Source organism: Neomonachus schauinslandi, chromosome 1 (assembly GCF_002201575.2).
Source record: "Neomonachus schauinslandi chromosome 1, ASM220157v2, whole genome shotgun sequence".
Classification (NCBI taxonomy): Eukaryota; Metazoa; Chordata; class Mammalia; order Carnivora; family Phocidae; genus Neomonachus; species Neomonachus schauinslandi.
The window spans coordinates 155,947,360-155,962,123 of record NC_058403.1 but is presented as its reverse complement, the minus strand read 5'-3'; the positions used below and the strand labels follow the sequence as shown (position 1 = coordinate 155,962,123).

The following is a 14,764-nucleotide window of genomic DNA, read 5'->3' as shown; positions in this document are numbered from 1 at the left end:
AGAATAAAGCAGGATAAGGGATGGGAAGTATGTATACCGCACATAAGGAGCGAGGATGGTAGGGGCAGGCCTCGGGGAGGATGTGACACTTGAGCAGATATGAGTCAGGTGAGGAGGAGCCACACAGGTATCTGGAGGAGGACATTTCCAGGCAGAGGACCAGCCCTTGCTGAGGCCTTGATACAATGTGCCAGTAGCTATTACCTAACAAATTGCCCTAAAATTTAGCAGCTTAAAACAACCATTTAAATTTTGCTCACAAGAAAGACAATTATCATATGATTTCACTCTTATGTGGAACTGAAGAAACAAAACAGAGGAACATAGGAGAAGGGAGGGAAAAATAAAATAAGACAAAATCAGAGAGGGAAACAAACCATAAGAGACTCTTAACTCTAGGAAACAAACTGAGGGTTGCTGAAGGGGAGGTCGGTGGGGGGATGGGGTAACTGGGTGATGGACATTAAGGAGGGCACTTGATATCATGAGCACTGGGTGTTCTATGCAACTGAGGAATCACTAAAGTCTACCTCTGAAACTAATAATACACTATATGTTAATTGATTTCAAATAAAATAAAAATTTTTTTTAAATAAATTTTGCTCACCATTTTGTGGGTCAAGATTTGGGGAAGGGGCTGAGTTCGATGCTTCTCCCTGGGGGTCTCATTCTACTGCATCAGATGGCAGCTGGGACTGGCCATCTGGAGGCTGCTGGGGTGGCCATCCCTGATGGCGCTCCCTCATGCGCCAGAACCCAGCTGGGCAGTTGACCTCAGCACCTCCACATGGCACACCCCAGCCTGGGGTCCCGGGGTACTTGGGCTGCTCCATAGAGTCTCAGGCTTCCTTCTGTTGGTTACCCGATAACCACGAAGTTTGGCTCAGACTCAGGCGACAGGACCATACGTCGTACCCTGGCATCACTTGGAAAAGCACCCAAACAAGGATTTGCTGGCATGTTTTAAAACCACCGCTGGTATGAACAAGGGGTCGACGAGAGTGGACGGAGAAGTCAGAGAGGCAGACGGGGAGTCCATATCCCCAGAGTGTCTTGGGCCACAAATGGGTTATTTTAAGTAGTCTGCAGCTGTGTTGCTAATCAACTGGAGGTGGCTGGGAGGAGGTGGGGGACCAGGAGAGAGGCTGGTGCTATCTCTGGGAGAGAAGATGGGCATGGACCAGGGTGGGGTAGTCTCAGGGTCCAGGGTATATTTTCAAGTTAGAGCGGTTGGGTCAGGTGGTTCAGGAGAAGGTGCGCTGGGTGGCAGAGTGGATGGAGGAGAAGGAGGGGAAGCTGGGACCAGGCCGATGGTTCAAGAGACAGAAGTCCTGCCTGGCTCAGGAAGGCCAGCTGGATACTGCAGAGATTGGGGTCCAGTGTGGCCTGGACTGGGGGTGACAGGCAGGCAGGGCTGGTCTATGTGGTGCTGGTCGCCAAGGGTTGCTAGGACGAGAGTCTGGCTAGGACAGAAGCAGCCACTGGGGGCAACCAGTGGGGAAACTAAGGCAGGCACTTGATGACTGGAGAGAGACCCCATCAAGCACCAGGGAGGCACGTACTGAGCGAAACTGGGTTTGGCTTGTAGTGCCTGCCTGCCTTTCTTTACTCCTTATTAGTTTAAATTTTTTAAATTTATAAATAATTAAATTTTTAAAATTATTTTTATATTAATTATTTTTATAAATAAATTAAATTTTATTTAATTTATTATTAAAATTATTTATTTGGTTTGTCCATGGAGCAAAATTCAAAACCACCAGAGGTTTTTTCAATCGAAAAATTCTATTCTATTACGTACCATAGAATTAATCATTTAAAGTGTACAGTTCTGTGGCATTTAGTGCACTGACAATGTTGAAAGCGCCAGAGTTTTACAGTGAAAAGTCTCCTTCCCTCCCTAGTTCTTTGTAGTGTACACACACACACACACACACACACACACACTTTCTCTTTATTTTCTGTACTACATACATTGCTCTGTTCCTTGCTTTTTGATACAGGCAACAATTGGAAAACTAACAATATCTTAGCAGATGTTTATTCTGTAACAGGCAATAAGAACTTTACATGTGTTCTCATTTAATCCTTGGACGTATCCCATGAGGTAGGTACTATTATTACTTTCATTTAACAAATGAGGAAACTGAAGCACAGAAAGGCTGAGTAACTTGTCCAAGGACACACAGCTAGTGAGTGGTAGAGTCAGTCTGGCATATGTAACATCCCTGACCTCCTCATCCTTTTACATAGCTTGTACGATGTTTTAAAATGAACTTATTTATTTTGTGATTCTTGTAGATTCATGTTGTAAGAAACAATCCCATGTGCCCAGTTCTCGGATTGGTAACATCTTGCAAAACTGCAGTGCAGGGTCACAACCAGTTCGTTGATGTTGATAAAATCCACCATCTTGTTCGGCACAATGTTTAAAACCATCTTTTAAATGATTGCAAACATTTCAAAATGAGGAGGCCTCACAAAAAGATTTCTGGCTTACCTTGAGCCATCAGAAGATGAGGTCTGCCAGGGAGACTGCAAGAGTGGCCGGGAGCGTGTATAGAGCCAGAGCTCTGGGTTCTGAGGGTTCAGATTCTAGCACCGCCAATGACCAGCTGGGTGGCCTGAGACAGTTCCCACCACCTCTCTCCACCTCAGCTTCCACATCCATAGAATGGGACAGTGAACTCCACAGGGCCGATGAGGCGACAAAGTGAACTGGATCACGTGATGTGCTCAGAAGCGTTAGCACTCAGAAGATGTTTGTTGTTCTTTACCCCTTGCCTTGTGCAGGTACTGCACTGGGTGCTTACGCAACCCATTTGTGCCTCCTACAGCCTGAGTGGTAAATTACCACCCACTTTTGTAGATTGGGACACAGCCCAAGGCCACAGGGCCGGTCAGCAGCTGAGCTGGATTACCACCCAGATGTGTTGCTTTCCCGGGACCACCAGGATTCTATCGCTGTCGCTTCGGGGCCGTGAGTTAGACCAGGGCCTCAGTTTCCCCATCCGTAGCACAGGACTGATTGGAGCACTTTCTTGCAAAGTTGTTAATGAAATCGAGGATGAGAGCCATCTCCAGGTGGGCCCTTCACAGAGAGCTTTGGGAAGGGGATGAAGCAGTGTGTACCTCATTGGGAGTCAAGGAAGGTACACCTGCTGCTGGGGGTGCTTCTGCCATGCCCTCCACATGGGTGGCAGGGAGGAGGGGTACAAGGAGCACTGCCTGCCTTCTGCACAGACCCTGCATTCTGTGCCAGCTCCAGTATCACATGGCTCCCCATCATCAAGATACCAACCCAACATCGCCTGCCTGGGGTAAGACTGCCAAAGCAAACCCCAACATCAGAGCCCCACCAGCTCTCCAAAGCTGTGTCGTAGAAAACGCAACCCCTTCAAGGCCAACACCCCACTAACAGGACAAACAGACCCCTATGTAGCAGTCTCCCCTGCATGAAGCCTGCCTCTCCCCAGAGCACTGCCCCCACCTCAGGTCAACACTGCAGGCAGCCAGGCTAGGGGCCAATGACCCAATGACCTATACTTGGCTCCTTTTGCAGGCCCTGGGCCCAATGAGGGGCTGGAGGAGGTGGCTCTGGAGCGGGAGGTCCCCGCCCAGCGGGACGATGACTGCCCAGTCTCTGCCTGGCCTCCCCACAGAGCTGGCCTCCGTCTCAGTCTCAGCCAGACATGTCCAGCCTCCAGGCACTATGCTCCGGCCTGCCACTGCAGCCCCTCCCGGAGAACCCGGGCCGCTGGGCTGGGGTGCCCCACGCACCGGTCAGGACCCCCAGCCTCAGCCCCGCGGAGGAGCAGGTAAGAAGTCGGGCCCCATTCCCGCCGGGGTCTTTTGCCCTCTGGGTGCCCTCCAGATGGTCCGGGTGGGCATTTCCTATTCCTGCTGTATCTGCGGGAGCTGCAGCTTCTCAACTCAACTTCCCACCCCTGCCGGCCAGGAGCTCCCGAGGGGGTGTCGACGGGACAGGGGGATCCAACGTGTTCCACCCTCGGCCCACCCACTTCCTCATTCTCTCCCCAACGGCCATCCTTGGGTGCAAGATTAGGGTACCCATTACTGATGTGGGGATCCTGAGGCTCAAGGTCACTCAGCCAGGAAGCAGCGGCTCTGTGGCTGCCTTCAGTCAGAGGAGTGAAGCCGGGGCGAAGTGCCCCAAAAGCATGGCAGCGCGGTGTACCCTCCTGCCCCAGACACGCACACGACTTTGAATCTACGAAGCCAGCTCTTGTCTTCGCCTGTGTCCCTCCCCGCAAATCTTGCAGTGAGTTTGCAGCGGAAGGCTAGAACGGCAGTGGCGGCGCGATGATGCTGGTAGGAACAGGACGGAAGCCAGGTGTCCCCACCGTCGCCCACAGCCCCGAGAGCCCGGCCGGAGACGGCCTGGGACTGGGGGCGCTCCAGCCAGCACCCCGGGCAGGTCTGACCGTCTGGGAGCACACTTGTCTCCCTCGTAAGCTGGGGGCGCGGGGTGGATAATTACACCACCTGGTGGTGGAGGCCCGATGAAATGAAGTAGGTGGCACGGTTATATCAACAGTATTCTCCTTTTTCTTTACTCAGAATTACTAGAGAGTTTCAGGAACAGTGTGTGTGTGGGGGGATAGAAAATATAAGTAAGCACAAACATTAAAAAAGGAATCACACAACCCCACCCCAGACAAAGACTGCTGCGCTTCAGCGGCTGCCCCTAAACTTTCTGCCCAGCGCTGCTCACAAAGTGGGGGCGGGGCGCTGGGGGGCGCTGGGGCGGGGAGGGGGCGGGGCTGGGCGGAGCTGGCACAGGAGAAGGGTGGAGGGGGTGCGGGGGATGAGGGGTGTTGCGCTCAGGGCTCTGGGGCAGGGCTGGGCGGAGCTGGCACAGGAGAAGGGTGGGGCGGGGTGCTGGGGGTGAGGGGTTTTGGGGGGGGGGGCGCGGGGGGGGGGGTGGACGGAGCTGGCGCCAGGGAAGGGTGGGGGCGGGGCGCTGGGCCTGGCTCCACCCCCTTTAAGGGCGGTGCTTATCTCGCCCAGCCCAACTACGTCAAGGTAGTCATTAAAGCTTCCTCCCCCTGGGTCACCTCTCCGCTGGGTGCCAAGGCCTCGACTTTTGACCTTGAGGGCCTGGAGGGCTCTGCCACCTGCCCATCTCGTGATACTTTTTTTTTTTTTAAGATTTTATTTATTTGACAGAGAGAGAGAGAGACAGCCAGAGAGGGAACACAAGCAGGGGGAGTGGAGAGGCAGAAGCAGGCTTCCGGCTGAGCAGGGAGCCCGATTCAGGGCTCGATCCCAGGACCCTGGGAACATGACCTGAGCCGAAGGCAGACGCTTAACGACTGAGCCACCCAGGCGCCCCTCAGGTGATACTTTTATGGCTGTGTGATGGCCTCTTGTGCTGGGAGGAGGGCACCCAGGAGCTGAGGAGCTTGGTCACCTCATCTTTGCCCTGGGTATGTCGCCATTTGCTTGAAGGACACAAAACCCCTGGAGTAGGGGCTACTTGCAGGTCTGGGAGTTTGGACTGTTGAAGCCGCTAAATCTTCCCTGGGGTACCAGGGTCAGTCAGCCTTCCATTGGTGCTTGTGAAACAGTAAGAAAGATGTATGTTGACCTCTGCCCTGACCCCTCGTCCTGCTAATACTTGGTCTTTGACCCCCATTCCTGACACAAAGCTCCTAAATTCTTTGGAATTTCCTGGGTGATAGGAGCCTCTTTTGTTCTAAGGAAGCCACTGTGGGTGGGCTCCTAGATGGGGGCTGGTCACCAAAAAGACCATTCCATGATTAGAAACTTGGAACTTTGGGCCCCACCCCCCATTCTCTGGAGAGGGGAGAGGGGTGAGAAATCAAGTTAATAATCCATCATGCTTTGTGCTGAAGCCTCCATAGAAATCCCTTAACCACAGGGTTCAGAGAGCTGGGTTGCTGAACACACTGAAGTGCTGGGGCAGGTGTGGTGCCCTAAAAGGGCATGGAAGCTCCACGCCCCTTCCCCAGACCTTGCCTTGTGTACCTCTTCGTCTGGTTGTTCATCTATATCCTTTCTCATATGCCTTATTATATAATAAACCAGTCGACATGTTTCTCTGAGTTCTGTGAGCTGCTCTAGCAAATTAGGAACCCAAGGAAGGAGGCTGTGGGAGTCCTGATATGTAGCTAGTTGGTCAGAAGTACAAGTGCAAGCCTGGGATGTGTGACCAGCATCTGAAGTGGGAGGGGCAGGTTTTGGGACTCAGTGTGTTAGCTCCCGGTGTGAGCTGACTCCGCGTAGATGGTGTCAGAACTGAATTGAATCTTAGGTCCCCCAGCTGGTGGGGAGAATTGGTCATGTGGGGAAACCCCTCAAACCAGTCACAGAAGCGTCCTGTGTGAGAACACTCCCCTTAGAGAAGAAACACAAGAGGCAGTCCCAAACCCAGTGACTTCATCAGCAGCTCGCTTTATACTTTTCCTTCAGCTTGTTTTCAATTCTTTCAAAATTTAATGTGTCTCTTTGATTTTTGACATAAACTTTCCAGGTAATTTTGTAAGATAAGGAAGTCAAGTATTATAATCGTGGAAGTTCCCCACTTCTCCTCCTGAGTCACCATGGCCATTTTTTGGCATATCATCCACACACATTCTGTGTACATACAAAATGTGTGTGTGTCCTTCTTAAGAATATAGACACATTCTATACACGTCAGTTTTTTTTAGGTGTTCGTTATTGGTGAGTTTAGAGTTGTCCCATACTTGTAACTGGTGTGCAGTATTTCATTACTTGGGTGCGCTTCACTCTTTGTTCTTCTTTAAGTAGATTTCTCTGTTTAAATATAGAGTATGGTCTGGCTATAATTTTAGTCAGTGTATTCTCAGCACAAACACAGGACAGCTTCTATAGTGCAGAGGGAAATTTTCGTCGCGTCATAGGAGCAGTTGCTCTACTAGAAATGTCTTTAGCACCCCCTGGTGCCATACGCAACTACCCTTAGTGACCTTTTCTCCAAATCCTGCCCCACCTGCGGGGGCTATTCTGGACATCAGATACCCAGACCTGAAGACCTCCCACCTGTGTCCGTGTCCCCATCACTAATAACACACTATGTTGAGCTTCTTGAGAGTGGGGATCTGAGCTTCTTGAGACTTGGGTTAATTCCTGGGTCTTCAGTGACACCAGTACTTGTTTGTTGAATGAACAGGCAAGAGTCTATGCTAAGTGCTCCAACCAAATCCTACAAGAGTTTAGTGGGCAGGAGAAACCTAGGAGGGCCTCTTGGAGGAGGTGGTCATGGCAACATGGTCAAGATTCTTAGACTGGGAAATCCAAAAAGGAAGGCCATTTGGAGACAAAGGGGGGCAGTGAGTGATCATGCAGAGAAGGGCCTGTCCAAAGTATCATGGGGGTGAAGGAGGCCCCGTGTAGGTCCAAGCTGGCTATGGAGCTTGGAGAGTCAGGCCCAGCCAAATTATTGAGGACCCTGAAAGCCAAAAGCAGTGGGGACTTTATCAGATGAGTAATGGGTATCCCTTGAGGGTTTCTGAGTAGGGGCATGACCTGCTGCTTAACAATACTCCCCACAGAGAGTATAAAGGTTTCTACAGATTTCCTAAAAGGGCAGGGTGGGCAAGAGGCCCAACTAGAAGAAAGAATTGGCAGCACGGAGGGCCATGAGTGTGGGAGATGATTATTTTGATGGCTGGCAATCCCATGGTACGTGATTGTGCCAGACTGTTCAGTTAGTCGCCAAGACAGCCTATGACGTGTGTGCTGTTATTGTGCTCATTTTCCAGGAGAGGAGACTGAAGTTCAGGGACGTGAAGGGTGCCCCATAGCCACCCCTCTGGGATAGACGGAGATCTGAAGAGCCAGAGCACTGTAGCTGCAGCCTGGGCAGAGACTGCCCCGCCCGCAGCTAGGAAGCACCTGAGCCACAGTTTAGACCCAGGAGGTCCTGCTCCAGTTCAGGCCAGAGCTGGCCTAATGAAGCCTGAGCAAGAGTGGGTGCGAGGACTGGGGTGATTCAAACAAGGCCACGCCAGGTGGATCATGGCCATGATTTTTGACAGAAAGAGTGAAGTCAAAAACTTACAGGTGCCAGTTAGGACGGAAGGAAGGCCTAAGCCGAGTTCTCTCCCCCTCCCTCTCCTCTCTCTCTCACTGTCTGTCTGTCTGTCTGTCTGTCTGTCTCTCTCTCTCACACACACACACACACACACACACACACACACACACACACACACACTGTTCTGTGAGCTAACCAATGTCGCAGGCTGGTATCCTTTTAGGTGATCAGCCACGACCCAGGAAAGATTTACGTATGGCAGAAGTACCACTGTTCCCAAGACAGGATTCTGTCACTGTCTATTATTTTCCTAGGGCTGCTGTAATAAATCTCCATAAACGGAATGGCTTTAAAACAGCACAAATGTAGTCTCTTACAATTGCGCATGTTAGAAATCTGAAATGGGTTTCCTTGGGCCACAGGCAAGCAACACTAATGTGTATGCAAGGATATTGAAATCATGCTTGTTCTTTTGCTCTCTGATTGAGTCTTGTGATTCCCATTTTCGGGGCGCAAATATTACACATGAGATTGTCCTGGTTTATGTTTACATGTCTCAAAAGTTCGTGATATATTTTCAGTAGCATTAAATATATTGTAAAATATCAAGTTAAAAAATATATGCAGCAGGGCTGCATTCCTTCTGGAGGCTCCGGGGGGTTGGGGGTGGAGTGGGGGTGGATTTCTTTGTTTGCCTTTTCTAGCTTCTAGAGACTGTCTGCAGGTTTTGGCTTGTGGCCTCATCCTGTCTTCCATCTTCAAAGCCACCAGCGTAGCCAATTCAAATCTCTTTTTCTGACTCAGACCCTCCTGCTTCCCTCTTACGAGGACTCTGGTGAATATATAGGGCTGAGCTGGGTAATGCAGGATAATCTCCCATCCTCAAATCCTTAATCTGCAAAATCACATCTGTTTTGCCTTGTAATTTAACATATTCATAGGTTCCAAGGCATAGAGTGCAGACGTCTTTGGGGGCCGTTATTCTGCCCACCACACCATTAGGCATCCAGAATTCTCCAACCTGATGACTAAACCCGGGACATTCTATGAATTAATCCTCTGGCCCTAAGGGAACAGGCCACTGAGTTTGTTAGATTTTCAGGCCTATTGAGGCCAGGTGGGAGTGGGGAGTTGTCTAGAATATTCTCTCCAATTTATGTGTCTTGAATACATCTGATTTTATCAATAAGAACCCACTTAGAACATGTATTATATGATTAATGGGCCATAATTTCACCAATGATAATTCACCTCTGACATTCTTTTTTTTTTAAGGATTTTATTTATTTATTTGACAGAGAGGGAGAGAGAGAGAGGAAGCATGAGCAGGGCGAGGGGCAGAAGGAGAGGAAGAAGCATGTGGGACTTGATCCCAGGACCCTGGGATCATGACCTGAGCTGAAGACAGACACTTAACCGACTGAGCCCCCCAGGCGTCCCGACCTCTGACATTCTATATGCTGCACAGCAGACCCTCTGATGTAGACTGAGATTTGGAGAACTGAAGTACTCGTGGTCACATCCTGTGATTAGCATGCCAGCTGACCACCCAGGACGTGAGTTGCCAAGTAGGGTGCCTGCTGGCTCTCCCCGTGGGTGTTGTGATATCTTAAAATAAACCAAAGACCTCTAAACAAGGAAGCTACAAAGCCGGGTTAGGGAGGAAGCAAGAAATACTCCTTAGGTTCTGGTTTAGGGGTCTTTAAAAGAGCAGGTGAGTGGAGGCGCTGTGTGCTGGACAGTGCGCATTTTCTCCTCTGATCCTTTTGACTACACAGCTGAGTAGGCCATGCCAAGAGATGAGGAGACTGAGGCAGGGATGAGCAATCCAGGGTCACACAGTAGGTGGCAGGGCCAGGGGCAGGCTCAGCTCCGGCTGCTGTTCATGCTTCTCGGGGGGCCGCTGACCCTGTCACTACACCCAGCCTTTCCTCGCTGAGCCTACTCTGCAGAGGTCCCCAAGGTCCCTGGGTACCTGGGCTCCCCCATAGTCCTGCCTCATGCCTGTGGTGGGATCTTGGGCAGATACAACCTGTCTGAGCACCATTTTCTCATCTTAATGCTGAGAGTTGCTCCCAATAAGAGACTTGGAGCATTGAATCCTGGCCAGCAAACAGATCTGCTGCTTTGTGAATTTTTTCACAAGAAATATTTACTGCATGTCTATTACATAACTCTAGACATAGGGGACAAAGTTATCGAACAAAACTATAATAGAAGACAATGTTCCTGAACTAAGTAAAAACATGAAATTGTCGATAAAAAGATACAGTTTATCCTGGAAAGAGAAAAAAATGAAAATCTGATGTAGGATAGTTGACATTAAGACATATCTAGACTAAATTAGTGAATTTCGGGGATAAAGAAAAATTCAATGGTCATAAAATGGAAATCTTATGCAAGGGGAAAATATGGCACCCAGAGATTTTGTGCTGCATTTAGGATTCAGGAACTTGCCAGAATCCCCTTTATGTGTATGGCATACATGCATTCTTCCTTCAGAACAGGCTGAATTTTTTACAGTGTTTAAAGACATTTTGAAGAATGGCCAAGTTATTTCTATCAATTGATACATTTTAAAAATCATAGAATTTGACAAGTTTGAGTCCAGGACCTCGGTAAATTCAAGTGAAGCCGGCCCTGCTGTGAGGACATCGGGTTCCCACTGTGCTGCCCCCTCTTAGCGGGTTGTGAAATCTGTTTAGGGGGTTGCAATCAGTATTTATTAGAAAATGAAATAAAAGAAACTAGAACAGGATAGAATACATTAGGAGCTTTGTAGTAAGGTCAAGTCTTGTGTAGATTTTGTGTGTGTGTGTGTTATGTATTGCTTTTGAAACTTCTCTTTAAATGCTCAGTTTCACTTGAAAAGCTCTTATGAGAAGCTCTACACCAGCTAGAAAACAACAGTAATCTTTGTGTTGAGGTGTACACGCACAGAAAGCAGCCAAAACCACGTGTGCACAGATGTGAATGTCACAGGTGCACAGGGAGAGGGGGACAGACCCGGGCCTTGAAGGGGCCCGCTGTCCTGACGTCTAATGCGTGGTTTGGCCTATCAACAGAGTTATGCAGTGTGTCCCTTAAGTGTGGGCTTCTTTCACTCAACAGCAGGTTGGGAGAGGCTGCCCGGCCGCTGCATGTCGCTGTGGATGGTTTATCCTCGTTGATACCCTGTAGTGGTTCCCAAAATGGGGTCCCCGGGCCAGCAGTGGCAGCACCAGGGAACTGGTCAGAGACGCAGCTCAGAGGCTGCACCAGACCCTCTGGGTGATTCCGACGTCTGCTGGAGTTTGAGACCCTCCTGCTGCAGCATATTCCTAGCCACTCTTCTTGAGGGAGAAACTCCTATTTCTCATCAGTTGTTTTTCCAAGGGAGAAGGGATGATGCGTGTCTTTTCCACATGAAAATTAACGCCCTGAGCTGGGGTTTTCTTTATGGCCTCTCTTGCCATCTGCTGCCTCCTGATTACCCATCTCCTTTCTTTCCTCCTATCTCACCCAGCCCCTAAGGCCCCAGTGACACCCTCGTCCCTCAGTCCTGGGTGTGTCTTACCCATGCAGCGTTGGACCTCTGGGTGCATCGCACAGGTGGTCCTGCTCCTAGCCCTCTGCCCCAGGCACCTGCGCTCCTGGCTGGGCATCCAGTGTCATCTCCCTGGTAGTACTTCTGTCCCTGCCCAAATGCTGGCATACCTAGTCCTGGGCCCTAGCGTCTTCTCCCGTCACCTGCTGCCTCCCCGTGTCCAAAGCCCACCTATCTTCCTCAAGTATCACACCACCTCTTCCCTCAGCAGATAGGCACTGAGTGAATGAGGGAATAAATTCACCACACCCAGCTCCTCATCTCCCCACCCCCAAAGCGCTTTGTGCCCCAGGGTCAGCTGGTTGAAGAAATGGCCTCCACATCCACCCAGACACCAGGCTGTCACCTTGGTCCCCTCTCGCACTTTGCCTGCCTCCAGGCTCTAGTCCAGGTGTTGGAAGGAAGAGTGCTATGAAGGGGTCTGCCAGGACTCCCGCCCTCCTTGAACTTAGCAAGACAGATTGTAAGCGATAAAACAAGCAACCCCTAGAACATCCAACAGTGAAAAGCGTGGGAAGGAGACAGAGGCAGGGGGAGAGCCTGGGAGTCAAGAGGGGAAGGTCAAGGCAGCCCACTGCAGAGCAGGGGCATCTGGACTGAGGCCTGAGTAGAGGAAGAGACCCTCCAAGAGAAGGCAGGGTGGCAGAGTGGGTTTAGGCAGAGGGAAGGGTAAGTGCCAAGGCCCTGCGCCAGGACCAGGACCCTCAGGGACGTCTGGAGGATTGACAAGAGGGTTTGGGAGTTGGTCTGGATGAGAAGCCCTGGGAAGGTTTCTTCTTTCTCTTGGCCTGCTGTCCCTGGCTCCAGGCTCTGCCCCAGGCCTGCCTGGATCTGGAGGGATCTCACTTCCGGAGCTGCAACTGTACAGTTGTGCATTGTCTGAGGCTGGTTGCCAAGCTGGGCGCTGATGCAGTGTTGCTTCTCTACACTTGCACAAGTTGGCCGTGGGCTCCTGGCAGATCTGCTTCCCCACCCTTGAGTCTGCATCTCCCACTGTAGCTGCAAGCCTCAGGGCAGGCCCCTCTCTGGTCCTTGACTGGGATAAACAAATGCAGGGACTAGAGATCTGCCTACATGAAGCGGAGACGACAATCAGGGAAGGCTTCTTGTAGGAGGTGACATTGTAGATGGGCTTGAAGTGAGAACTAGGTAGTCTCTGGGTGGGGGCATAGGTTTCTCAGTGGAGCAGAGGCGAATCTAAGTAGGGAAAGGGGATGGCCTCACAGTGTTTGGCCTGGAGATCGCCTGCCTCCATCTGCCCCTCCCCCTTCTCCTCCCCCAGTTGGCGCTGAGGAATGCCCTGCGCTACTTCCCCCCCGGATGTCCAGGAGCTACTGGCCCCTGAGTTTGCCCAGGAGCTGCGACTGTATGGGCATATCTACATGTACCGGTTCTGCCCTGCCATGAAAATGAGGTCAGTGCTGGGGGGTGCAGCGTCAAAGGGGGCCCAGAGTGGGCAGCTCATGGGAGGGACGGAGCTGGAGGTCAGCCGGGGGGAATCCAGGCTGTCCACACTAGGAGGCCCACAGCTGTGGCAAGCTGAATGGACAGCCCTCACACAGAGAGGGGGTGGTGGCCGTGTTGTCATCTGTGGGGGGGTCTGTAGCCTCGAGCTGGCTACAGCCGCCAGCCTGGCCAGAAGATGAGGGAATCCTTTTCAGACAGGTGTCTCTGACCTACCGTCCTGGGGAGTCAATCCTGAGCAATTCTGGAGCCAAATTGTATATGAAATCCCTTTCCTAAACTTCATGCCTTGTCCTACTGAGAGATGAGGAGAGCTTTAAAGGGATGGCTCTGTCAGTGTCCTCAAACAGCTTAGGTTCCGCATTAGGGGGGTCTCAGGCTGAACGGTGCATGGCACTGGAGGCCTTGTAAAAAAAAGGTAGATGGCTGGGCCTCACCCTACATTGTGGATTCAGCAGTTCTGGGGGGTGGGGGCCCGAGGGTCTGCCATTCTCATGGTTCCCAGACAATGCTGCCCCCACCCAGAGCTCACACTCTAAGCACCACTGTTCTGGAATATGCTGAGGCCCAGACTTGTCTGGAACCACCCCAGGGAATGTCATTCTCCCCATAAAGTAGGAGCCACGTCCCCTCATTCCTGTCAGGGCCTGTCGGCCTGGCATCTGCTCTAGAATTGATGCCCAGGAGCACTGGTGGCATGAAGGAAAGAAGGGATGAATAAACTCCATCTGGAGTAGAGGCTTCTGGAAGGCAGACATCAGCTTTGCTTTGAAGTCCATTTTCTCCCAGTTGGACCTTGCCAAGTGGGGACAAAGGGTGGTGCAGCTGGGTAGGGACCTAACTCCCCATCAGGGGAGGGGAACAACGTGAGCACCAGAGTGGGCTGGCCTGGATGGTTTGGAACTGCCATCTGCTGGCAACTCCCGGGCGATTTCTGCAGGATGCCGTCTGGCTGTCCACACCTGCGTGGCCAGGTGCTGGGCTGTGGCCAGTGTGGGCCTGAGCTTTAGCGGGCAGGGAGCCTGGTGCCCTCCCATCGTCACACCTGGTGGCTGGACTCCCCTTGCAGGGCCTACCCGATCGGGCAGTACCCCTGCCGGACGAGAGCTGCTGCAGCCATCATGCACATGATCATGAACAACCTGGACCCTGCTGTGGCCCAGGTAACAACCGGGGGAAACTGAGGCCTGGGGCCAGCACTGCCCAATAGAAATGTAACTCAAGACATACGTATAATGCTTTTAAGCTTTTGATTTAGAAACAAAGATAGATTCATAGGAAGTTGTAAAGATAGTGGAGAGGGGACCACTAAACCTGCTCCCAGCTTCCCCCAGTGGCTGTATCTTCTGTGACTACCACACAGCATCAACATTGCTATAATGGACACACATGTCATTTTAAATTTTCTAAAAGCCTCATGAAAAAGTAAAAAACAAACAAAACAGATTTACTATTGTATTTTGTTTATCCCAATGTATCAGAAATATTATCATTTTAACCTGTAGTATAAACATTATTGAAATATTTTACAACCTTTTTTCCTACTAAGTCTTTGAAGTCGGGGTGTATTTTACTTTCAGAGCATGTCAGACGAGCTATGGTTCAAGTGTTCGATAGCCACACGTGGATGACCCAGTCTGGCCATGTGTGTCCGGCACGGGCGTCCTTGGGGG

At 51.0% G+C, this 14,764-nt stretch overlaps 1 protein-coding gene across 1 annotated transcript in view; it reads left to right on the top strand.

The window, feature by feature from the left end:
* Nucleotides 1-3,692: 3,692 nt before the first annotated feature.
* The window catches only part of UROC1 (urocanate hydratase 1), a 43,040-nt gene continuing 31,968 nt past the window's right edge, over nucleotides 3,693-14,764 (top strand). Inside the window, 4 exon segments of the mRNA XM_021695073.1 lie at nucleotides 3,693-3,818; nucleotides 12,910-12,939; nucleotides 12,941-13,041; nucleotides 14,161-14,254. Coding sequence (XP_021550748.1) covers nucleotides 3,693-3,818; nucleotides 12,910-12,939; nucleotides 12,941-13,041; nucleotides 14,161-14,254 — 351 coding nt within the window.